Genomic DNA, 26,254 nt, shown 5'->3' with positions numbered 1-26,254 from the left:
TATACAGTTATGATTTAATAAAAAATATATAAAAAAATAAAAAAAAGAAATTAAAAAAAAAAAAAGAACCAAAAGACCTAGAGACTTAGTCTTGTTCAGATGCTAATTAGAGCAGTCTGTTTCTTCTTAAATAAAGCAAAAGAGTTGAACTGGGATAGTGGCAGTGGTCTCTTCCACCTTTAACAACGTGCATGTTGGAAATCACAAGTCAAGGCCGCGAGTTTAGCAATTTGCTAGAAGCTTCCTAAATGCAATATATTCATGTATCATCTATTCCTTTTGATCTTGATCTCCAAAAAGTATCCAGATTCTTATTAATTTAGATGTTTTGCTCTACAGAAAACTTTCTTCCATTCACGTCCATTGTTTTCAAATCAACATTTACATCATTTTCTTTGATATTTAGAATGGTTTTATTGCATTTGTAAGTGGAGACCCAAGGTATCACTAAAAATTTCCATGAAGGAATTTTCCTTTTTACAATTAAACACAGTGTTGGGTGAAGCATGGTATAGGAAAGTGACTAAATGCATACGAAATTATGTGGGCTGTTAAGAGATTATTTGGTTGTTTGGGGTCTCCTAGGATACCTAGCTGTTTTTCCACCAACCCACACATCCTCTATATTCCTAATAAAGCTTTTGGAATCTGCTGGGCTTTTTAAGGCTCTCACCAAGCTCTTTCTATGACTTCACCATATCATTAAAAAATCTAAAGTTATTTAGCATAATTTAACAGTATTAGCAAGATTTGTAACTGTATCCAAGGATATGAACTTGTTTGTTGTAACAACCGCCTAAGCAGTCCAAAAGGCCCTTCAAAGAAAAAAAAAAAACATACAATGTTGAATTTTCAGTAGTTTTATTGAAAAATGCCTCTTTTGTTTCAGAAATAAATAATATAAGGCAGTGAAATTCACAATCTGCAGTTAAAATATAAAAGCAGCAATTCTATATTCATAGTCTTGCAAACATTTTCCAACTGCTTTTGATAACTAAGAAACATTATGTTCTGGAAAAAAAGTTCATACTAAATATACAACACAAACATGCACTTCCATCTCTACAGAATTATCTGCAATTTGGCTTAAATGTTAGTGTGTCTACAAGGAGGTTTAAGGCAACTGTATCCAGTCAGTCGATGCACTAACTTCAGCTTATGTGGCTTCAGGTTGTGGTTGTCAAAGATGTGTAAGAACTTTCTATGCCCTAAGGTATGACAAAGATAGAGGTCTAAGATAAATAAGCACGGTGGAGCTGACGGTTCCCTCCATTTTGGTGTCAGGAGGGGAAGTGACTTGAATCGTGGTGTAGTTGAATTGCAAATAAGTATAAGGAAAGATAAACTGCCCTCTCAAAATATACAGTAGCTCTGGGTTCCAGGCCTTACTGCCTAAGAGTCTCACTGAGGCCGCCCACCGGGCTAACTAAAGGCACGTGGCTGGTTCTCTCTTTGCAGGTTTTGAGCACAAAGTATTTTGCAAGCATTTCAAGGGCAAAGGCCAAACCGTCTACACACTGCATGCTGCCAGCTAGGCTTCCTGCGGAAACAGGGTTCTCTACAGTCGGAAAGGGCGCCCCCGGCTGAAACCGCCGAGAAGAAGCGATGTCTGGAAACGCGGGCTCTGCTGTGTCTGACCCCGTCTGGAAACGCCGGCTCTGCTCTGTCTGACCCGCCCGAGCGTCCCCGCACCTCCCCCCGGGGCGCGCGTCTCAGGGTCGCCGCCCGGGGCCGTGGGGCAGGGCGCGCCGCCAGCGCGCAGGGGCAAGTGGCTCCTCCCCGGGCTCGTCGGCGCCGTAGTCCTCGTAGTCCGCGCTGCGCTCGGGCTCCACCGGCACGATGAAGGGCTCGCGCTCGGGCAGGTAGGCCCCGCCCTCGGGCACGTAGGGCTCTGTCCGAGTCAACATTACAGTTATGGCAGGATGCGGAAGGCACACACACAGCAAACGCTAAGTCACCACCCCAGCTGGTGGCGCTCCGGTCCTGATCTCCCAACTATCAACAGACACGTTACCACGACCTGACACTACTTCTGTTTGCAGAGAGAATTTGGTAAAAATCAAATAAGGAAATGGCACTTTCTTTAAAAAAAAAAAAACTTTAAAAGATCCAGCAGTCGATACAATCATTGCACAAAGGCCTGGGAAGGGTCAGAGACTGGGCCGAAGGCTGTAAACGCGGGACCTGGGTAGGATTTTCACAAATCCCCCATGAGTTCAAACTCCTCAGTTCAAAGAACAACTTGCAAAGCTGAGGAGGTGAAGGGAAGTTTTATTGGCTCCTAGAAACTGAATTCTGGAGGTGAAAGGCGACTGTCACCAGGTCATATACAGTACGTGACATTTCCCGTGCCTGCCCCTCACCCAGACGGTTACAGCTGGAGAGGGAGGAGCGCCAGGGACTACAGCAAACAGGAGGAAAGGGTGATTTTAAACTTTGGTCTGTCGTTACAAAACCCAAAGGAGTACACGGACAAAATAAGAATAACAAAAACACGCGTGCCCTGAATCAGACGAATCGCTTACAAGCAAGAGATGAGAAGATTCCATTCGGGGTTATTCCAGCACAGAGCAAGCGGCAGGCTTTGATGCACAAGCTTATTGTAGAATTGATAAGTAATTTTAGTGGACAGGATTCACATACAAATCATTTACAAGCCACAATTAGTTTATTATTTACATTAGACATTTCTCTTTAACCAGATGAAAATGGCATAACCTCCGCTGGTTAGTAGTTTTATTATGCACCTCTTTTCACAACTGAGGCTCCCCATGGCTTTGTGTTTGAACTTTAAAAATAAAAATTTTCTACATTATTACTGAAATGCATCAGGCTTAAAAACTGACACCACTGCTTTTTTTTTTTCTTCATTCAAGTTAGTCTAGAGTCTCCACCCCCCTGTGTGATGCCCACCCAGTTGGTGAACCATGTCTGTGGTGAGATTTCCATACAGACTCATTTTCTAATAAGCACGTGCGCAAACATCTCAGAAACAGGATTTTCATGTATTCAAACTGTAAGCAGCACTGGAGACTTAGAAAATGTGTTAGCCGGAACCTGAAACAGGTCAAAGATGATAGTTTTTAAAAGTTGAATTACTATGTAAAAAATATATATTTATATACATCCATCTACGTATGTAATGGTTAAAGTATACATACATATATATCCATATATTTTCAGTTATTCACACACGATAGTGGCAATTTAAATTTATTTTATTAAGAATCAAATTGTAATTTTGTGACTAGGTTGCATAAGCAACCTACGTGAAGATTAGTTTGGTCATTATGTAATTATGCACATAAATATATAGATATATACATACTCAGATATCAACTACTCATGCACTATTTGCAAGTAGCAAACCATATCAAACAGCAGTATCATTTTTAAAACTTGCAAGATGCTGGAGGGTGCACTAATGAGATGGGCACCGTGACTACACACAGCAGATCTTACTTCCAGATCAGCAAAACCCCCACAAAATCAGGCAGAGGAGACATCTGCCCTCTGTAATTGTCGAACACTGGAATTTCATTAATAATGCTTTTTTAAAAATGATCAAGGCTCTGATTTTTATAAATGTTAATTCCACAGCCTCTGTGGGACAGTTAATTATGTTCGTTTGTATGTACCATGTTATCAAATAGCTCACCTGCCCATGACAGTCCCAGAGCAATGTTTAGATGTGCTCTTGGCACACTCTATAATACAACTGTATTCAACAAATCCCTGTTCTTATCCTTTAGGTTGAGAAAGGAAAGAAAAGTCAATTGGTAGCATTTTCTGAAACCTCAAGAGAAACAAGGGAGGTTTAAGATATGATTTGGAAAGGCAGAAATAGGGATAAAAGAGAAAGTAATTAGCAGTGAAATAATGTTTTCTACTTTGGGAAAGAATAATATTATCACATAATCGAAACAGAACTGAAAGAGTTGATAGCTTCAAGAAATCCTCAAATCAAAATCCTTCCTTCAATCCTAGGGAACTTCATTTCTACAAAGGTTCTTTACTTCCGGTGGATGTGGGTGCCTATAATGGCAACAGCATACCTGGATAGCCTTGGCCGTTGTATGGGATGCTGGCACACTGGGACGAATCACAGTACCCAGGAGGACCTGGGGGCCCTCGGATACCTGAGTTTCCAGGACGACCAGGGGGGCCAGGAGGACCTCTGGAACCTGTGGACCCTGGTGGACCTGATCTGGATTCTCCTTGTGGACCTAGGGTGGAGGTAAGACAACACATTTCCCCTCTTATTGAATACGCCTCCTGAGGCAGTAAATGATACTCACAGTGACATCTTCACAGCCTCAAGACTAGACCGTTCACTAGTGCATAGTAAGAAAATATTTTCTCTAGAGACACCCAGTACGAACCAACGTGTGATGGGACTTTCCTGCCAATGAGTCATCAAAGTTAATGGCAGACATCCACTATGTTAAACAGATTTGTTTAAGGAAAACTTACTTGGCAAGAATTAAGCCAAGTTCAAGAGGAAAGTGGAGTTCTCTGGTTGGCTTCCACTCTCACAGAGATAAAAGCTTCTGATGGGGGGGGGGTCCATCAGGCAGCCACACCAGGCCACTGTGGAAACTCAGCAGTGGCTGCTCCACACCTCCAGTATCGGGAGCAATGTTGTTTCTGGACAAGTGATATTTAGTTATGGTTAGCATAAATGTAAAGATTTAGTCCCTGAGCTGACGTTGGTTACAAGGCTCTCACAAACCTTATGATGAAGAGAAGAAAATTCATTTACAACTTAGTACATTAAATGCACAGAACAACTCAACCATTATTATTTCTTTCCCAAAACATTAGGAAAGAAGCAGTGAATGAAATTTTGTAATGTGTCAGGGCTCTAAATGAGAATATATCTTTGTGGTCGAATGGATGAATAAATTGTGGTATACGTACACCATGGAATATTATGCAGCCTTAAAGAAAGATGGAGACTTTACCTCTTTCATGTTTACATGGATGGAGCTGGAACATATTCTTCTTAGTAAAGTATCTCAAGAATGGAAGAAAAAGTACCCAATGTACTCAGCCCTACTATGAAACTAATTTAGGGTTTTCACATGAAAGCTATAACCCAGTTACAACCTAAGAATAGGGGGAAGTGGGAAGGGGGAAAGGGAGGGGAGGGAGGGGGGAGGTGGGTAGAGGGAAGGGGATTGGTAGGATTACACCAGCAGTGCATCTTACAAGGGTATATGTGAAACTTGGTAAACAGTCTGTGAAGCTAGTGAATGATGCCCCATGATCATATCAATGTACACAGCTATGATTTAATAAAAAAATAAATTAATTAAAATAAATTAAAAAAAAGAGAATATATTTTCCCAGTCTAATAGCTCCATAGTGGAGACTTACCAGAATAGGAAATACAACCATCCTAGAAGGGTAGGAGGCCAAATAGAACAAATAAGAATTCTGGGGAGGGGAATTCCCTCATATATTAAAGTTATAATTAATATTGAATAGAACATACCCATTTTTTGAACACAAGGAACATTAAAGTTACATAAGTTGAACTTCTTGCTAAAACACATACCATGGCTATACACATGCTCAAAGCTAACAGGATCAGGATGCACTTGTCAATCTCATGGGGACTGGGTGCCCTCTTGGTATTAATGCCCTTTCCCTATTTGATGTACTAGTGAACCTACCGGGGGGACCAGGCAGCCCTCGAGGTCCTGGAGATCCAATCCCCCTTTCACCTTTCTCTCCTGGCAAACCTAGACAAGGACAAAGAGAGGAAGCCCGGGGGAAAAATGAGCTGGAGACGTGTCGTTTTCATCTTATCTGACGATACTTAATATTAAGTAATTCATTGCCTTAGTGAAAACAGAGACTAATTTTTCACAGAAGTTCACTCTTTCACCCAAATTCTTTCTAGACATTTGTGTAATTCCAGATTCATGGCCAAGAAACAAAACTGGCTGCAAGTCACGGGGAAAAAATTATTTAAAGGAAAAAAAAGTTTAATATATTTTTAAATAGTAATTAAGAACAGAAATCTTGAGTAAATAATTATGAATCACGAAAAAACATCTTAAAAGACATTTTCTCTTCATTAGCCCTAATATTACAGCATCTAAACCATCAAAATCATACAAGTAGCTTAAGTTTTCTCTGGAATATTAACTCCTCTTTTGACAGAAGTGGGTACCTAGTGTCCCAAAACATCTGGAATCAGATAATCCTATTTTTCTTCTTTTCTTTCAATTGCAGTTATCTACTATGAAATTAAAATAAATAATGATGATAATATAAACCATACAAGTCCAGCACCAGGCCTGAATAAAGGAACCAAAAGAATATGGATCTAAAACTACTTGCCACAGTCACAGCAATTAATAAGATTTGGGTGCTGATTTAGTTTGCCAAGATAGATTTTCCAATTAACAACAACAAAAAAAAATCAGCAAATGGCATTACGTTTACCATGACCTTGTGACAAAAGCACTGTGATTCTAAGAAAATGTCTCCGTGGCCTCTCCAGTTTGCATAGAGAGGGTGACCCATTCACAGACAAATAGCTCTTCTGAGACTGTCCAAACACGACTAGTGAAAACTGTTTTCCATGCTCAGGCTCCTACGTGTTTTCCACCCAACCCAGCCGGTACATTTACAGATCCCTTCTTATCCCTGTAGAGCAACCAGAAATGCCCACCTCGTTCTCCAGGCGGTCCCTGCGTGCCTGGTGTGCCTGGGAAGCCCGGGCGCCCCCCAGGTCCTGGCTCCCCTCTGGCTCCTGCACTGCCAGGGGGTCCAGGAGGTCCAGGGGGCCCTGGTTGGTTCCTACTGGAGTGGTAATCATTTGGAATCTGATTGAGCATCTGATTGAATCTGTTCATTTGACCTACAAATAGAAATATGACTTGTTGACTTCCAGCAAGGGAAGGATGAGGGTGTCTGGTGCTGTCATAATGTCTGGTGAAGTCCATCTCCATCCCACCCGCCTCCAGGAAACATTCTAATTAGAACGTTTAGAATTAGAACCCTAAAAATAAAAAGAAGATGCTGCGGTCACCCAGTACAAAAGGGTTCCCAACAAACAGTCTTTGCCACACCATGCTGACCCATAAGCCACAACCATTATATGAGCATAAAGAAGTTATTAAATTTAATGTGGCTTTCAAATAGTCTCGAGGTTTTTCCAGATGATGTCACTCAAAAAAGAGCCTTTTTAGGGCAGGTGGAGGGATTGGTGGGATTACACCTACGATGCATCTTACAAGGGTACATGTGAAACTTAGTAAATGTAGAATATAAATGTCTTAACACAATAACTAAGAAAGTGCCAGGAAGGCTATGTTAACCAGTGTGATGAAAATGTGTCAAACGGTCTATAAAACCAGTGTATGGTGCCCCATGATCTCATTAATGTACACAGCTATGATTTAATAATAAAAAAGAGCCTTTTTAAATTAAAAAAATTATACCATTTTTGTGTGTGACTAAGGCTATGATAATCAGGTTTTAGTGCAAACTGGAATTCCCTGTGAGATACATTGAAAAATACAGATTTCTAGGCCTTGTCTCCAAAGATAATGATTCATTAGGCTTCAGGGATGGCCCAGGAATTCTGTAACAAGCAAGTGGTTGTAGGGTGGGTAGGTGTTCCTGAGGACCATACTTTGAGAAACACTGATTAAGGGGGAGCCCTCAGTTTAAAGCCCATTCTCATATTATTTAATAGACTCCCTGAATAAAAAGAAAAAGTCTGTGAAAAATAGGGAAATTGATTGTCTATGATCAAATTAATCATGGTGGCCTCCTTCCTTAAGGTCATAGTATAATTTAAAGGTCATAACGTAAGGGATCCAGTGCTTTGGGATTTAAGAAGTTTGCTGCTTCCAGGAACACTCTGATGAAACTCATATTGGGGGTTTTAATATGGAAACTGGAAAGTCCTTTTAAAATACTGTTATTTTCCTATCTGACTAAATTTAAAGATAACAGGCGATTATTTCACCTTGAGCTCTTACTTTACCTTAGCAGCAACCTTTAAAATATCATTAGTTTTTTCTAATCTGAAACAAAACTGACAATGTCTGAAAACAAGAGGTCATCAAAAATGAAACAGAAACATATCTCTTAGGAACTTCGTGATGTGAACTCCACATTTTACTGCAAGTAATTTAAAACCATCCATACGATAAAAAGAAATGTTACCGCTTATTAACTGTTCACAGACTTGTCTTGCAACTGCTCGCATCATGTTCTGGGAAGCAATGTCTCCCTGGTTAATTAAATAAGGAGAGTCATTAGAAGGTTATTTCTATAGTTTTAGAATTTAAGGTTTAACACACAAAATAAAAGTAGATTTTAAAAAATACATACTCTATCACCTTTCTCTCCTTTCAATCCAGATGGACCCTGAAATACAGGAGATTCATACATGAGAAACTAACAAATACGGTCCACAATGACGTGTGAATGGACGTGATGAAATAGAACAAGGTCTGCTTTTTAACGAATTCACAAAATTGACACATGACATTCATAGCCAGGTTACAGTCTGCTTTTCTGTCAAAAGAAATCTGAGTGCTTTCTCTCTGTCTTTCAGAGGAGCCCATGTCCCCCAAAACAATGCATACAACTGTAAAAGTGATGTGCCATGCAAGCTTCTCAGGATGCCAGTCATCATATAAGCTTGGAACTAAAACATATGTGAAGATCGCCCTTGTGCCCTCACACTTTGCTTCATGTCACGGTGGTTGGTTAGCTCAGCTGGTTATCGTGGACCGTCCAGGAGGTTAGTCTTTGTTCAGTCTAAGGACCAGTGGGCTTTTTCAACTCCTTCTTCCAGGGAGTCTTTGTACATTGGGTAGAAAAGGAGCAAGGCATCTTCCTTATGAAGTAACTCAATCCAAATGGTCCCACATCCAAACACAACCACAGAATATTTGTCCTTATTCTGTCATAGGCCTCTTACTAACCACAAAAGGTCTTAGAACAAGTTCCCCTTAGAGTGCTACAAGTTTTTGCCTTTCAGTAATAGATTTTCAGGCTGCAAACTGCTGTCACAGAAGAAACTCACAAACCATTGACCAATCCGATGTTTAGATAACATCCCACATCAAACCACAGCTTACCATCCCCAATATCCCACACCAAACCATGGCTCACCATCCCCAATATCCCACACCAAACCACAGCTTACCATCCCCAATATCCCACACCAAACCATGGCTCACCATTCCCAATATCCCACACTAAACCATGACTCACCATCCCCAATATCCCACACTAAACCACGGCTCACCATCCCCAATATCCCACACTAAACTGTGGTTTGCTATCCCCAATATCCCACACCAAACCATGGCTTACTATCTCCAATATCCCACACCAAACCACGGCTTACCATCCCCAATATCCCATACTAAACCACGGCTTACCATCCCCAATATCCCACACTAAACCACGGCTACCATCTCCAACATCCCACACTAAACCACGGCTACCATCCCCCTGGAAACACCATGGTCCAAACCAAGACTCTGCCTGAACTAATCCTGTGCACTCCTAAGTGGTCTCGCTGCTTCCATTTTACCCTTTTATACGTATATAGTCTGTTCTCTAGAATGATTTTTGTTTTTAAGGAAAATCAGATCATGTCCCTCCTTTGGCTCTAAGAGCTTCTCATCGCACTTAGAATAAACTAAGAATTCTTTATGAGATGGTCCACGCCCTCACCTCCGCCCAGCTGCCTGCCCTCGCCCTCCATCCCCCTTCCCTTCACTCCCTTTGGTGGATAGTCCAGCTTCGTGATGTCTCACTCACATGGGAGACTCATCCCTTGACCAGGGCCTATGTTCACACTGTCCCCTCTCCCTGGAGTCCTTTTCCCACAGATCAAACGGCATGATCCCTCCCTTCATCGCAGTGTCACTCCTCAGAGACAGTTCCTGGCGACTGTATCTGGAGTAGATGGCTTCCCAGCAGCACTGGCTCTCTCACCCCTGACTCTGTTTCTTGTTGCTTCACACCACTCGCCGTCCCTGCCATCCCTGGGAACCACATTATTTATTTACATGGTTTTCATCTATATCTCTCTCTAGAATCTTTACAAAGGCAAGGACTTGGTCTGGTTTACTGTGGTACCCCCTGGCCCTAGAACACTGGCTAGCTGCGTGCACATTGTATGTACTACATGTGCATTGATTAAATTAATAAAATAGTCCCCCAGGGGCTCCTGGAAACATCCACTATAGCACATCAGGTATCACAAGTTATAAGATAGCAGCCGCTTATAACAGCTAGTGACATAAGATTTAAACACGCACACCCATCGCTGTTTTTTACTTTTGAAACTAGAGGAAGATAAAATAAAAGAGTAAAGAAAAGGAGAGGAAATTTGCCATCTTGGAAGGAAGAGGAGCAGGAAAAAGGGAAGAACTGAGGTCCCTTTACATGTTTGAGGATGCAAGAGCATTCATCCCTCAAATATAAATGTATACCAGATTATCATAAGAAAAACGGGAGTTTGTCTATCCCTTTAGCAAAAGTATTCAATTGTTGTGGAAACACTAATATTATTGAATTTGGAGCATTTTGAAAATGCGGGGATTTTTTTTTTTTTTTTTACAATTACTGCTATTTTAAGATTGTTCTAATATGTATTTTTTTAGCTTACTGACATTCTGAGATTGTTGTGCATGGCTTGTAGAGATCATCTTTATTGCCAATATTTATGGTTGATATTTTGTGTAAAAGCAGTGGACATTTCATTCAGGCTTCCAGCTGCAGCCATCAATCACATCAGTAATATTCTTACATACACTGTTGAGGTCATAGTAAAATGAACTAGAACTCTGAATAGGTAGAAAAGTCCCCTGTACTTTTTACTGCTTTCACAAAGTTTCTGCCATGATCCATTAAGGAAAAGAAAGTCGTAAAAGACACGCTTTGGGTGCACACAGATTATAAAGCTTGTCAGGCACCCTTCCAGCCTTCTGTTGCCTGCTTAATTTTATGCAATCATAGAAGGCAGCCGATGTCTCATAAATAATCTACCCTGTCTGTCTAACATTATACTAAACTTGGGTTTATGTAACTTAAACAATACTTAAGAAAAGAGAAGGTCTGTCCAGAGAACAGCCCTGATAAATTTTTGTCTCTGCTAATTGTCAGATTTAATTATCTTTCAGATAAATTTTTATATTTCAGAATGTAATTTAGACCCAAAAAAGTGCTTAAAATAAATGTGCACTTCCTAAATACAAATAAGGACAAGCTTGACAAGCATATGGAGGCCAACAGTTATTACAAATACTTGTGGGGAGTTCAGATAATTCACATTCAGTTTTGGAGATACTAATTCCGGGATGAATGTTCTAGCACCCTCAGTTAAAGAAACAAGAACCACTGGCACAGCTGGGTAATGCTCCCAAAGGGTTAATGTTTGCAAAGTACGGACAGAGGCTCCATGCACCATGATCATGTATTTTTCCATCTTCAGCAGCATACCATTTCTAAATAAAAAGAATCATTTTGCTAACCCAGCTCTGAGTGTTTATACAGGGCAGAAATATGTGTCTTGGGTCATAACCCCATTCTCCTTATAAAGAAACCCAATGACCACAGTTTTCATCCCAGAATATTATAATAACCCAGGGAGAAAAACTCTATAACTGCTACTAAGTCAAATCCCTGGGGTTAGCACAGTTTTAGCCAATGCTTCAAACACGTTGCAGCAGAGATAACTTAAACTCCACACAGCCTTGCGGCCCTCACGCTTCACGACCACGGTGACGGACGGCACAGACATGCAAGCTGTCCGCTCACCGGCCTGCCGTGCTCCCCGGGCTTTCCTGGTTTCCCGCTCGGTCCCGTGACTCCTGGAGAGCCTGGGCTTCCCTGTAACACACAAGCAAACAAAGGAAATGTTACAACGACAAAAGGAAAATCCTATCTAAAGTAAACTACAGAGTGCAGCCTGTTTCAAAAGCTTTTAAAAGAAAGAGCATATAATTACACATTAAGGAAGAATAAAACCAAATGTTAAGATGACATAAAGAAAAACACCTTGATAATTCCAATTCTCTCCAGACTGGGGAGTTGTAAATGTATTTTGAGACCATTTGGAAAAAATATATATATATATGTGTAGACTGTGACCCTAGTAAATGGGTTACAAAGTGGGCCTGCAGAGAGCAATTCCTATTTTTTAGTTATTTCTATTACAAAACCAGAAAAATACTTCAAAAGATAGAGTTTGAAAACTTTGGCTGGGGAAGCATTAAGAAGGTAGCCACTTTTATGCTAAGCTGGACACCATGGTAGCAGAGTCCTCCCTTGTGGGCGAGGAAGTGTATCCAGGTTGGAAATTCATGATTTCTTTTGTCACATTCTTTGGTTTTCATTCTCTTCTATCAGATCAGCCCCTTCACCCCACCAGAACATTAAGAATTTCTTCTTGTTGCTTTTAACACAGCGTCCAGATATTTCCTCCATATACTTACCATAACATTTATAATATCTAATAGCCAACATACCATGTTCTAAAGCAGCAGTTCTCAACCTGTGGGTCACGACCCACAGGAACTGTATTGAAGGGTTGTGGCATTAGGAAGGTTGAGAACCACTGATCTAAAATTTCCTTAAGATAGATTCATCAGATCTTGTAAAAACAATTTTGTACTCTAGCAGTTATATAAATTTTAAACTCATAGTAAATAACTTAAAATGAAAGTTTTCTATGAATTTGCCCCCATCTAAGAACACATGTATTAAATATAATAAAATTATCTTAACATTGGACTTGAGGCTTCATGTCTTTCCATACAGACATGGAGAGAATCCCTCACCTCAAGGAATTTAATCGTGATCTCACGTGGATGCGTCTCATACCCACGCGACTTCCAAAATCATTCCCTTCAGTATATTTTCCTAAGATCTTAATTAGAAGACCCTTGTGGATAAAACTTACTTGCTTAGAACTAATGATTTCACGGTAATAAATGCTCTTGAAATTCAAATATATTAGGCCACCAATATTTAAAGTTCTAGAACAAGAAGTAACCAGTGAGGGTGTTCATGTGGGGATGACAGAACAGAGGCTTAACCAGCTGGTGGCCACGTTAGGGATTTTTTTTCTTTTTTTTTCAAACACAACTTAATTAAACAAAAAGCCTCTGTATTTTAACACATTGGCTTTGCCTCACACATTTTAATTTAGGAAAATAAAAACAGCTCCCTGGCTGATATACTCCATACGGTAGATGAAATGTGTTTCACAGGCAAGTTATTGAGCCCTTCTCTAGACAAATGGGAATAGAGGGTGGGGTGAGAGGACACCAATGTAACCCCTTTGGTTCTTACCGGTGGCCCAGGTGGGCCCCTGGGTCCCATGGCACCGTCTTTTCCAGTGAAGCCCTGTTGTAGAAGTGAAAGTAATTACAGATTAGGGAGGTGACAAGCAAGTGAAAAGATGGTAAACGGTTTGCTAAGGGTGAAGAAAAGGTTTAGTACATGTGCTGTTTGGCAGGGAAACATACAACAAAAACCCTTCCAATTAACTGATCCCTTTTACTAAATAATTAATTGCTATGCTCACTTGTTTGTACAGTTATAAATAAAACCAGTTTAAGAGACAAACTAATCTTCTACCTAGAAAGTCCATTTCTTTCACGATGGCACAACCTCTGTTGAGAGTATGGAGAAGTTTAGAGGAAGATGGGCCCTTTCCACAGAAAAGCCAATGTTCACAGACTGGCCCAGGAAGGATCAAAGTGGGATGAAAGGAACCTTGCTGAGAAAAGTGAGTGCATCATAAAAGGTGACTCCAGGCGGCAGAGTCTTCTGAATGCTGGACTCACACTGTCCACCTGCATTCAGTATTTCCTGAGGGGCGTTTGCCCACAGTTTCATTCTGTTCTGTCGTATCAGCACCCTTTACCCCACCAAAACTGTAAGAATTTTTCCCTCTTGCTTTTAACATAGTTTCCAGACATTTTAGCCATATAGTCAGCCAATACATCAAGTTATAAATCCTAAAATTCCCTTAAGACAGAATCTTCAGGTTTTGTAAAAACAATCTTTTACTCCAACAATCATACAACTTTTCAGCTTGTAGTAATTACTTAAAATGAAAGTTTGTCACTACACATTTAAAGCCCCTTCTATCTAAGAACATATATACCCTGTTTCCCCGAAACTAAGACAGTGTCTTATTTTAAGGTGTGCTCCCAAAGATGGGCTAGGTTTTATTTTCAGGGGACGTCTTATCTTTCCTGTAAGTAGGTCTTATTTTTGGAGGATGTCTTATTTTCGAGGAAACGGGGTACTAAACACAGATAACAGAATTACTTTTAACACATTCTCTTGAGGCCTCACATCCTACCATACAGACATGTCTGGTTGGAGAATGCCGACCACCTGCGTAGAAAACGCCAAGATTCCTTGAGCAACTGTGGACAGCTAGGGCAGGACTAGTCATGTCTCCACTCCTGGTGAATTTCTCTCCTCCTCCCCCCAAAAGAGGAAGAGCTGTCTTCACTTCTGTCTACTCAAAAGACAGAAAATCCTCAGTCCAAATAATTAGTTAATTTTTAAGTAGTCATCTCTCCTCATCTCACACAAAGGCCTCGCTTCCAGCTGGGAAGGGAAAAGCTCTCACAGGCTTCCTCTGGAGCTTGTGCCCTCGTTTATGTGGGGGCTCAAGCCCTTGTACAGCTGTCTCTCCCCATCCCCACTCTCTCTCCCTCCCACCTCTCCCCTCCACTCTCTCTCCCTCCCTCCTTCCATCCTTCTCTCTCTCTCTTCCCTCCACTCTCTCTCATTCTCTCTCTCTAATGCTAAATGACCACTGCCTGGAATGATTCACCCTGATACCCAGTCAGCGCTTATTCCCACCAGCAGATCTCTGAAATCAGCCGAGGATCTCTGAGTCAGATCACATTTTGTAGTTGTTGCGTTCCTATGTCAGGGAAGATTTTGTCTCATTTTCTGCAGAGCATACAGAGTGATCAATTTCATCCCTATACTTGGGTTCTAGCAAAAGTCAGGATCATTTGCATCCCCTCCTTCCCATCCTGTGCTAAGTACCCACACTCCTTAGCCCACTGATTTTATAGTAGGGGAAGTTGAAATTAATTCTTTAAAATTTGTTAGAAATACTCCACCACCACCCCTTACACAGAAAACAAATTTTTTTCAGAAACTTATAGGGAAAATATTTCAGAATGTTTTCTAAAAGATCTAGGCCTGATTAACAAAATACAGATCCCAGATCCATCTGGTAGAACACCAGGCCTCTGAGAGCCACTGAAGAAGCACAGATGCCCCAATAGCATAAGGACGATTTGAATGGCATTTCTTCCATCTAAATTTCTCCACCTACTATATAAGATGCTCTTTCTCATTTTGTTTTGGATAAGTATCATATTTATAAACAATTCTCTTTATATCAGCCTAAAAACTTCCTGATCCATGATTTTTTTTTAGGATAAAACTTATATCTAAGTTGGAATAAGGACTTTATTCTGATATCCTTAGAAGGGCAGCTTGTGGTCCTGTGGATAGTCCCCAAAGCTGAGCCTCATTCTGCAAATCATCTGTGCCGAGAACACCCGCATCCCGTCCCTACCCACGCGATGCTGATAGCAAGGCTCCCTTCTTCCTCAACGGCAGCTCTTGGCCCTGCTCTCCTGGGCTTTCTTCACCTCCACCACTGAATCTGAGTTCTGTTTTTATTTCCAGCTCCTCCATACCCAGAGTCTCTTTAACTTTCCAAACTCGTTTCTTTCCCCCCACTGCACAGCACCCTGTCAGCATCAGGGGCAGTTTACTGGGCAGGAGGTCAGTGCCCAAAGCTGGGAAGGGAAGAGGAGAATGATTTCTTGAAAAGTTTCCTCGCCCTCGTCCCAGGTGACCTAGATGGGCTTGCCACAAAGTTGGACCCAGATTAGAGTTTGAGAATGGATAAGCATCATCCCTCCCTTTCCAAGGATGCAGTAACAGTGGTGACAGCTGCCTGACCACCCGTTTAGGAAGAATGTTGATGGGAAGTGCACACACTGGCTGTGTCCCACCCGGCGCCACGCTGGGCCAGGCGTGGGCACAGCAAGGCTGCACCAGGAGCGGCAGCGAGCAAGGCAGCCTGCCAGCTCTTCTCAGTTGCGATACTTTGGGGTTTGGTTTCTATTCAACAAAGGCTGACTCGTCACCCTTGAACTCTCACTGCTGTCCTTTATTTTAAAATAACAACTCAAAAAAACAAACAAAAATATAAATAAATAAAGTGCCACCCTCAAAATAGTCAGAAGAATGTACAGACCAGGGCCACCTCCACATCCTAAATCCCAGAAGACACAGTTTCCTCTCCGACCCTGTCTTTCTCCCTCAAACTCACAAGAAGGTAAGAGAGCAAATCAAGTTCATTGGCATGTCCTCTGCCATTCTGTATTATCTGAGCAAGTCTTTGCCCCATCCGAATGCCCTGCCTCTCTGACCCACAGTGTCCTGGACGTATTAAGGTTAACAACTCAGGGTTTGGTGACAGCTGTTCCAGCCCTGCTCCCTCGCACCCTGAGAGTCACAGGCTTTAACCTGACTGGTGAGTTAGAGTACAGACTACTTTCAGACTATTTGCAGAATGATAAGATGCTGAAAAGTCATCAGTTTCCTTGTTTTGGGCCACTCTAAAATCTCTGGGTTGTTTTTATTAAAGCATCCATGGTATTCCTTGGAACCAAATGTTTCATAACATCAATGAACATAGCACAGAGGTTGTGTTCACCACGTGCTCACGTATTCATACTAGGACAGTTTGGGTTTCCCACACTACTTTCATCCTGAGTCAAGAGCAAACCTGAAAGCTGCCACAATGGGCAAAGTCCTTATGAAGCACTGCACAGATGAGCAGCTGTCTAGCCCATTGTCAAGGCCTGGAAATGGTGCTGGGCTCTAATGGTACGGAGAGGAAGTCCTGGCGCAGGACAGAAGGGAGAGGTCCATGACAGTCAAGGGTTCTCTCACAGTTACATGAAAACCGCCTTGTCATGACATTTGTAAAGTTAGAGTTTAAAACAATTTGCTAAGATTCTTAAATCTCTTTTTAATCAACTAAAACTCCTTTCATGGACTTCTTTTTCTGAATATGACAAAATGAAAGATTTTCCCACAATTAAAATTTCAGTGACTCCCCTAGTTTCCCACCATTTTGTTTCAGAGACCTTGAGATTGATGTGGGTTGGATGGTCCACTGACATTAACTGTGCAGACTTCCACAAGAAACGTGGAGTGCACATCTCCAGCCATGCAAATTGGATCGTAGACCATTTTTGAATTAATAGCCAACATCATTTCCTACATCTTTACAGCCTGCCCAAGAAAACTTACTCGATCTCCTGGAGGTCCCATTGGTCCTGGTGGGCCAGGTAATCCCGGAGAGCCCTATGTGGAAGGAAGCAAACAAGTGAAACATTATATTTCCAGAGTGGGAAAGAATCCTTATTATCCTCCAAAATGGTCTGAAGAAAAAAAAAAAGTCACAGGGACTCTGAAAAGTAACAGGAAACCAGAGCCAAACACAGGGCCAGACATACAGTGCTGCTCCAGCACCAGGCAGATACCTGACAAACAGCACCACTCAGAGATCAGACCAGGGTGTGGGGTGGAAACATGGGACGTACATATCCAGGTTCATCTGGGTTGACCCAGTGAGGCCCTACAGAGGCGACCTTTCCAATAATACATGGCGGGGGGGGGGGGGGAAGTGGCGGAGGCAACTTGAAGACCAACTCACTGTCCGGCCCGGGAGCCCTGGCTCTCCAGCATCCCCTTTCATCCCTTGGCGACCCTACAGGAAGCAACAGGAAAGCAGGGCTCAGGCGTTTTGCTGAGATTAAGTGAAAAGGGAAGACGTGAGTCACCTCCGAAACCTTCATCACTCCATAAATCCAATGTAAGGATTAAGAGGTGAGCACCTGCTAGCGACTACTTTTGAAGGGAGATGAGTAAAACAGTTTTTTGGATTAATATTTTTAAAACTACAAATGTTATTACAATTTCCACTCACAATGTTATGAGATAATTTTATATAATTATGGGATAACATACCTACTTAAAAGAACATAATTTAACATAAGGGATACACGTTTCTGCATTACTTTTAAGAAATTTTTTAATAAGGTCAAATATGTAGCAATATTTTTTTCTGCACATTTTTTCTTACTATGTGTACTATTTAGATATCTGAACTGAAACAACAGTAAGGTGTTATCTCAGGGACTAGCCTTTTTAGAAAACATTTGAGTTTGTCCAATGCATAAGAAGGTCCTGTTAAACTCAATGTTAGTTAGCTCTTCATCCTCATTTCATACAGAAAGCCTTTGTCCTTACTTGTTCTCCCGGAATAGAGAGTCCATTGGGTCCCTGAGGGCCTGGAGGACCCTGGGGGCCTGGAGGACCTGTATCTCCACGAGGACCAGGGGGCCCCTACAACACACAAGACAGAGATACACAAAGTAATACAGGGCCCTTTCAGGGCCAGCATTCAGCCAGAAACTTGTCTTCATGACTCTAAAACATCAGTCAAATAATCTTTGCAAACACTTCAAAAATCTACAGCCATGGAAGTATTTATTAACATCATCTCTTTTTTAACCTTTACTACTCATTAAAAAAGGGAAAGTGCAATAAATTCACAAGAGGTCTTCAATTTCCATAAAAAATTCTATTAGAAGATTTCTTTTAATAAAAGACATTGAATATAATACACTCATATACAGGTTTGTATACTCATACTTTCATGTAAGATCAAAGGTCTTGATTTATTTCAAGCTATTCCTGATTTCTCATCATCTTAGGCTTATTCCTGTATAAATTAACATGCTCAGGGACAAGGCACCCATCCTGGAGCTCTTTTACAACATGTCCAGGTGGAAAGGGTACGAACTGGGATTCAGACAGACCCGGGTTAACATCCCAATTTCACCCTCTCTTAACTGAGTCATTTGCTTCTTAATGATATAGGGACCAAAGGCTACCCATTATCTTTATAAAATGTTTTCTGAAAAGCTTGAGTTGTCTTATAGAAGAGCAATGTGGTGGGACTGGCAGAAGGGGTGGTGAACCCCAGTGAAAGCAGAAGGAGCCACTCAGCGTTTGTTCTGAGACAGATAAAAAAAAAAAGAGAGAGAGAGAGAGAGAGAGAAGCAGACAGGCTCCTTCCCAGCTCCAGTTCTCTGGCAGGATCTGCTCTTTGAGGTGGGGTCAAGGCACCCCACACACACACTTCTCTGTGTTCTGGAAGAGCCCTACAGCTGCTTCTGCAGATTCCCGTGTGGAATTGTTACAGCTGTGAGATGCACGGTATGCATTTTCTGTTCTGGCTAGTCTATTTTTAAAATGTCTTTTATTTCAGGTTAATGTGGGATTACATGTTAGATTACATGCTTCGCTTTTGTAAGGTTAACGTTCAGATTGCAGTGGTGCTTTTCACTCAGAAAGTGTGCAGCGTACCCGTGAATGTGTCTGCTGAGTGGAAATTTACCCAACCCCTGCAGCCTCTCCCCTCTACTTCAATGTAATAGAGTTTTTCTCTCAGGTGAGCACGTAACTGCTAATCTACTGTTTCTGCTTAAGTACTGAGCACACGTGGTGCTTGTTTTTCCATTCTTATGATATGTGTACTTTGCTCAGGAGAATGTTCTCATCCATCATTTTGACATCCAGAGACAAGGCAGTGGTAACTGTATTACCTGAGGTGCACTGACCCTGAACTAACTTGCTCAAGGTCACATACCCCCTTCATGGAAATCTGAACACCCAGACTTCAACGTGTAGATGAAAATGTAAATGCACTCTGAAATATACTTACAATTGCCCCACTGATACCTCTTTCCCCTCTGGGACCTTTCACGCCTGGTCCTCCCTAAAATACACAATCAGAGCACAGTTTAGTGTGAACATTTGGAAAAGTAAGAAGAAGTTGAGATACATATTTTTGATATATATTTTTTTCCAAGAAAAAGTGCATTTGGGAGATAATTACTTCTAAGCTACCTGCAAAATATTGAAGCAGATATTTCATGTCATACAAATATGTGAGGAAAGAGAATTTCAAAACTTGGTATATTCTAAGTGCCTCTTATTGTCAGTAAAATTTGAAGTTCATTTAAAAATGGGAGGTTTATTGAGAAAAGCAAACATTACTTGAAGATAGTAAAGAGAAATATGTGTTTTGGAATTATATGAATTGTATTCTTCAGAGAAAATGATACATAAAAAGAATATCTTTAATCTCTCAGTATCTCAGAACATGGGCTTCAGTATTATAATAAGAATATAATAATAGGAATTCAGAAACCATTAAACAAAGAAGAAATAAATATGGTAGTCATATCCAATAAATGTTACTTCACAACCAGAGGGGGGAAAAATCCCCACTCCCCAAAACTTCTAAGTCACATCCAGGATATAAGTTCATGTTTGCAAATATAAATCAGGCACGTCACTATTATTTTTTAAATGATGATAATTTCAGTGAAATTTTTATTCTGTGTATAAGAAGCTGGTTTATAATTAACTTAAAATCAATTTTCAGTATCTGCTATGGACCAAGTATAGTAAAATTCAGTGTTCCCATGTTAATTACCCATTTTCTTAAAAGAAGCCAACAAGGCTTAGAGCTATTATTTCAAATCCTCAAAACTCTCCCCAATCGGATGTTGGTATGACCAAACCAAGGGGTTACACATTGATCATTGAGGTCTCACGCAATCCTCAGCCTTTTCCCTTGCACTTTCTTTGGTCTTCTCTCCTCCCATGAATAAACCTGGCCATTCTTCTCACTTAGGTTATCCCAAACCCTACCACTTCCATCCCGAGTGTACAATGTGATCACGTACGGGATGACCCTCTTTACATGTTATTCTCATGATATGTCTGCTGCATTAGGTACACGTGGTCTAGGCTCTTAACACATTGTTCTTGGGTCAGCCTCTCAATCATGGCTTTACACCATGGGTACAAGAAGGTTTCAGAAGATGTAAGGTCAGTCATATAAGTATAGATAAAACCCAGGTTTATATCTTTAAGAGAAAAGCTCTTGGAGACTAGATAATATCATGTGCCTGCATGGCTGGAGAAATATGTTCAATGCCTGAATTAAATATTCTTCTTGATTTTGCTCCATCTCAGACATGTAAATATCCTACAGAGATGGTCTGCAGTTTAGCTTGTATTATTTTTAAAAACATGGATGGATGGAAGTATTTTATGGATCCAAATTGGAAAACAGGTGGCCACCCCAAAAACGTCAAAGGAAGAACAACAGGGCTCATTTTGGTTTCCTTACTGCAGGGCCTGGTGGGCCTGGGGGTCCAATGCTGTCCTGTGTGCACGTGCAGGCATTTGGAAGAGCGGGGCATTTTGCTTCATCTCTCTGAAATTTTGAAAAGAATATTTACCTATAAATTCAGGGATAAAAAAAACGACTTCCCATCCTTACCCCCACTTGCATACGCAAGGACGAATGTTCCATGACTTGCAGGAGTCGTTTCTAGCTGTCATTGCAAGTCACCCTGTGTGGAGACCTGCTTTGCTCCTTTATATCTTTATTTTACACTTTAGGGACCTCATATGACAAAGAAATGTCTACAAAGCCACCAGGACTATGGGAATTTAACCCAATTTTCTCCAATCCTGTGCATCTCAAATATCAACTCCCATTTCATTCAGAAAAAAAAAAAAAAATTCCAAAATTCTTTCCAGGACCTACAAGACCATCCGCATTCTGAAATCAGCGCCCTACCAACTTGCCTACCTCATATCCTATCACTCTGCACCCTGGATTTCACTCTACTCCTGCTCCAATGACCTACTGAGTGTTTTCCTAGATATCTGGAGCACACTGTGGAGATGGGGCCTTTGCATTCACAGTCCCCTCCAGCTGGACTGCTCTGCCTCCATTATCCACACGGTTTGAATCCCGCCTTATCGTTGGAGGCTGATGGCACCACATTGCTATCCCTTGATGCTGATTTGATTTTCATCCTATGACTTTCACTCTTACAGCACAGTATATGTGCTGCATATTTGTTAGTTATTTCTCTCCCTTGCCTTTCACTGGCATACTCACCTCTTACTGGGTGTAACCCTAGCACACAGATAAATCCCTGGCCTATAATAGGAGCTCAAAAAATATTTGTTGCATAATAACACACCCTCTTCTGTGGACACATGCAGGTCCAAAAGCTTCTAATTCTTCACCAGCATTCACCTTTGTAACTATGACTACCTCCACAGATACCCTGAAGGAAAGCCATCATCTCAGAAAGAAACTCGATGGTTATTTCCACCATCTAAAAAACCTTAGATATCCAGAAAGGTGATGGCTTATTCTATAAAATGCTGGCTTTTCACAGATAATAAAAGGGCTTTGCAGTAAGAAGGTTTATCAAACACATTAACTTATCAACACTTTTCTGTTAGGGAGAATTTCCAGATATGATCTGAGCATTCCTAGCTTGTGAGAGAGGGATCACACACAGGCACAGAATTGAGCTGTGGTAGCTGGTGAGCACGTACACACTGGTGTCTTTAGCTCCATCCCGGGGACTCAACTGCTGAGTGCTACTTCCTCTCCCAGACTCAGCGATTTATTCCTGGGGGACAGTTAAAGCCATGACAGGATTCAGTTCTGGTTTACTTACCCTAGAGGGAATATCACAGCATCTGTCTCTGCTGGTCCACACCGGGCTGCAGACAATGTCAAAACTCTGGATTTGAAACTACAAACAACCAACAAAAACATCATTAAAGATGCATGTATATTACATTTCCTCCTTTTGACCTTTGCCAGCTTCTCACACAGACTCTCTCAAGGGTTCAAGCCCTAGAGAGCAACGTGACTCTTACTTCATAAGGAAAGAACTTGAAAACATACGCCTAAGAGTAAGAGATAGTAAAGTGAAGTGTGTTATGTGACATGTATACTCCTGATTCACTTCCTTGGCTAAAATGAAATATGTGCATGAGTTTTGTTTCATTTCTTTAAGAGAAAATTAATTTCTATATTTAAAGTAATTTTAAAACTTACACACATTTAAGTCAAATTTTAAGAGTCCACTTTTGTAGAAAAATAACATTAACATAAATTAAAGAACAATTCCTCACTTACTCTGTAGTTAATGCTCTTCTTTTCAGAAATTATTACTTAGGGGTTGAGTAATAACTTTTCTGGTGACCCTTAACTGTTTCAATACAGTTATCTTCCTGTAATACAGTCTATCTTCCTACATTTTAAAAATAAAACTCTTTTGATAAAAAATAAAAAGTTGTTTAGATAGCATTATTCTTTTTTAAAACTTGATATAATTGTTCCACTTACATATCAAATCTAGCTTTCAACAAAAAGTTCGGATTTTAATCATAATTATGTTAAATTTGGACTAATTGTTTCTATATTGCGAAATCAAAATTCCCCTTTTGAATTAGAAGAAAATCTTATCCCTGGAAGAAAGCTAAATTATCAATAAATAAATAATCTCATTTTTAAAATAATAATAATAGAAGCTAAAGAGATTGACTGGCTTTGCTTTTAAGATACTATGTTTAATGGTTGACATTTACTATGAAGTTAACTAGCTTGCTACAGTGAAAACTGTAGAGTTAGATTTTTACTTCTAAATAGCACTGTAAATAGGGCTGGCATGCTTCTACTAACCTGGGGGCAGTGAACCTCGTGAGTAATGGGGTCAGTTGGCTGCCCTACTATACTGATCGTTTCAGAGACGGACAAATGATTCCTCTGTGATGGAACAGAGATCTGGTGATAGTCACTGCTAGCGTTCACAAATGCTTGATGTTCTGACTACACAAATCTGTATTAACCATTAGCTTTGAGGAACAGGAAAGGAAATATTTTAGACTTCAGTCAATACGCTGGCAACTATCTGTGTTGCATTCTCCAATTTGATCCCATTTCAAGATGACCACATGGTGTTCCCTGGTGCCTTCACATCGCTCTTTGCTTCCAGGAAGTAAAGTACATCATTGTGATCTGTGGGCAGCAAACTTTCTCAACGTAACTTTTCCAACATTTCAATGACCAACAAATTTGACCATTTAATACCAAGGAAAAGATAAAAGAAAACTCACTAAGCGATTTAGAAAATGCAATCTCTATCTTAACACAAGCTACTGAGAAAAATAAAAATGTTTTATTTTTAAAAATAAAAAAAAGTGTTACTTACTGCAGCTGATTTCCTCTCCCCTTTCAGGAGTTTCCCAAGAATTTCATAACCATCCGTCGTGATATTTCCAGCTTCTTTGATGTCTTTTTCTATAATTTCATAGCAATCAATGTAAATCTTAACACTTTTTGAAGTCACAACAATGTGAACCTAAAAAGATAATTTGTTCCCATTGTAAAATTTCAGTAGAAATTTTAATTCTGCATAATTCTAGTCACATATTTCTTTAAAAAAAATGATCCTTAGGCCATTCTCATTCTAAATCAAGAGTCTTGGAATAAAAATCCAAGCACCAGATTGTAATCTCAGGGGTGTAATTTGTTAATAATATGGAATTAGATAAACCACTTAACCTCTGGTCCCATTTTCCTCCATCCACATACGCATGCCTAATTTCTTATTCTCCCACTGTGTATTCTTACAAAAATGACCAGAGATGACAAAATGAATAAAATGACTTTGTAAACTACAAAGAGCTATCCAAGTAGAGGTTACGAAATCATGTACCTATTACTCTACTCAGTACAAAGGAGCCTTAGGTGTCTTTCACTGGTTTTGCTAAATCCACTCTCTAGTTTATCATTCCCCAATCTCAGCCAAAAAATACCTGAACGCCGTATAACTATCTAATACAGTAAAGAACTAGCAGATGTCCTCGATAGAGATTAAACTTGGAAAATCAATAGAATCTGGTATTCAGTTTCCTTTTAAGGAAAAAAGCATATGTTGATACATTTTTTGGTCAAATACTGAGGACATATAGAATAGTAATAAATCTATTAGTATAGATAACCAATAAAACTTCTGTATTTCAACAATGTGAAGAATGGTCCTGGCTAATCCTTGACTTCATAGCTATGCTCAGGGTTTCCACTTATCACAACACAAATACTCAAGTAAGCACTCGATGATTGCTTTGAAAAGTTTGGCAACAAGTTAAAAGGAACAAAAATTCCCTTAAAATGCTCTTGGTCAACAGGCATAAGAACAATTTCTAAAGCTTTATTTTTAAACTAAATATTTTTCCCACATGGAATCACCACCAAAACACATTTAGGGCATCAATGATAAATATGAATTACATATTTCTTTTTTATAAAAGTGACATACAGCTCACTAAAAATAAAGTTTAAATGCCTCCAGGGCAATCAAGTAATACTGAGTTCAAGAAGAACATTATACAAGCACTTCTAGGATATTTATTATCCAAAGAGAATTAAAACTTTTGCTGTAGCCACAGAAGCAAACATTCCCTGAGCATCTGAAAAGCCACAGAACCCGGAAAAATTGTTGTAGAATCAAAACTGTTTTAATTTGTGTCCAAATTGTTCCAAGTACACTTGTCATTCAATGCTAACCATAAAGAAGCACATCCTAAAAGCACATTTTGCTATAATTTGTTTGACGTGTTTTATGTTAACCACATGTACAGTTACACTTCACATTAAGCTCTTCATCTGCAAATCATTGTCCCAAGTATTTAGGGTAACCAGTGTCTGTCCTGACTGTCAAACTTGGTTGGTTCCAGACCAGTAGAAAGAAACAGGGACTTTCTTGTTACTCATCTCCCTTCTCAGGCTCTGCCTTTTTATAAATCTTTTTTCTCCTAGTCTAGTTCTTCCCCTTATCATAAATTTCTCACATTGATCTTTGTCATCTCTTAACAACACAAAGGAAATAGGAAGCTTTTCTTTCTTTCTTTTTTTATTTCAAAATGCTATTTTTGGTTACATGGATCACTTTTGCAATGCTTGAGTCAAGGCTGTAAGTGAAGACACAAAGCTTTTTTATTATTAACATTAAATCATAGCTGTGTACATTAATGCGATCATGGGGCACCATACATTGGTTTTATAAACCGTTTGACACATTTTCATCACACTGGTTACCATAGTCTTCCTGGCATGTTCTTAGTTATTGTGTTAAGACAATTATATTCTACAATTACTAAGTTTCACGTGTACCCTTGTAAGATGCACCGCAGGTGTAATCCCACCTATCACCCTAAGAGACACAAAGCTTTGAAGAGA

The 26,254-nt window shown here is 40.2% G+C and overlaps 1 protein-coding gene across 1 annotated transcript in view; it reads right to left on the bottom strand.

Annotated features, from left to right (window-relative positions):
• Nucleotides 1-1,577: 1,577 nt before the first annotated feature.
• The window catches only part of COL12A1 (collagen type XII alpha 1 chain), a 127,064-nt gene continuing 102,387 nt past the window's right edge, over nucleotides 1,578-26,254 (bottom strand). Inside the window, exons 52-66 of the mRNA XM_053602255.1 lie at nucleotides 24,225-24,374; nucleotides 22,683-22,760; nucleotides 21,326-21,412; nucleotides 19,847-19,900; nucleotides 18,367-18,462; nucleotides 17,771-17,824; nucleotides 17,365-17,418; nucleotides 13,345-13,398; nucleotides 11,809-11,880; nucleotides 8,359-8,394; nucleotides 8,191-8,257; nucleotides 6,686-6,874; nucleotides 5,679-5,747; nucleotides 4,056-4,226; nucleotides 1,578-1,891 (exon numbers count right to left, since the gene is read on the bottom strand). Of these exons, the coding sequence (XP_053458230.1) occupies nucleotides 1,713-1,891; nucleotides 4,056-4,226; nucleotides 5,679-5,747; nucleotides 6,686-6,874; nucleotides 8,191-8,257; nucleotides 8,359-8,394; nucleotides 11,809-11,880; nucleotides 13,345-13,398; nucleotides 17,365-17,418; nucleotides 17,771-17,824; nucleotides 18,367-18,462; nucleotides 19,847-19,900; nucleotides 21,326-21,412; nucleotides 22,683-22,760; nucleotides 24,225-24,374 (1,410 nt within the window). The 3' untranslated portion in view covers nucleotides 1,578-1,712. The remainder of the gene's footprint in view (nucleotides 1,892-4,055; nucleotides 4,227-5,678; nucleotides 5,748-6,685; nucleotides 6,875-8,190; nucleotides 8,258-8,358; nucleotides 8,395-11,808; nucleotides 11,881-13,344; nucleotides 13,399-17,364; nucleotides 17,419-17,770; nucleotides 17,825-18,366; nucleotides 18,463-19,846; nucleotides 19,901-21,325; nucleotides 21,413-22,682; nucleotides 22,761-24,224; nucleotides 24,375-26,254) is intronic.

The sequence above is a fragment of the Nycticebus coucang genome, chromosome 9 (genome assembly GCF_027406575.1).
Source record: "Nycticebus coucang isolate mNycCou1 chromosome 9, mNycCou1.pri, whole genome shotgun sequence".
In the NCBI taxonomy this organism is placed as follows: domain Eukaryota; kingdom Metazoa; phylum Chordata; class Mammalia; order Primates; family Lorisidae; genus Nycticebus; species Nycticebus coucang.
This window is presented reverse-complemented; position numbering and strand designations above follow the sequence as displayed.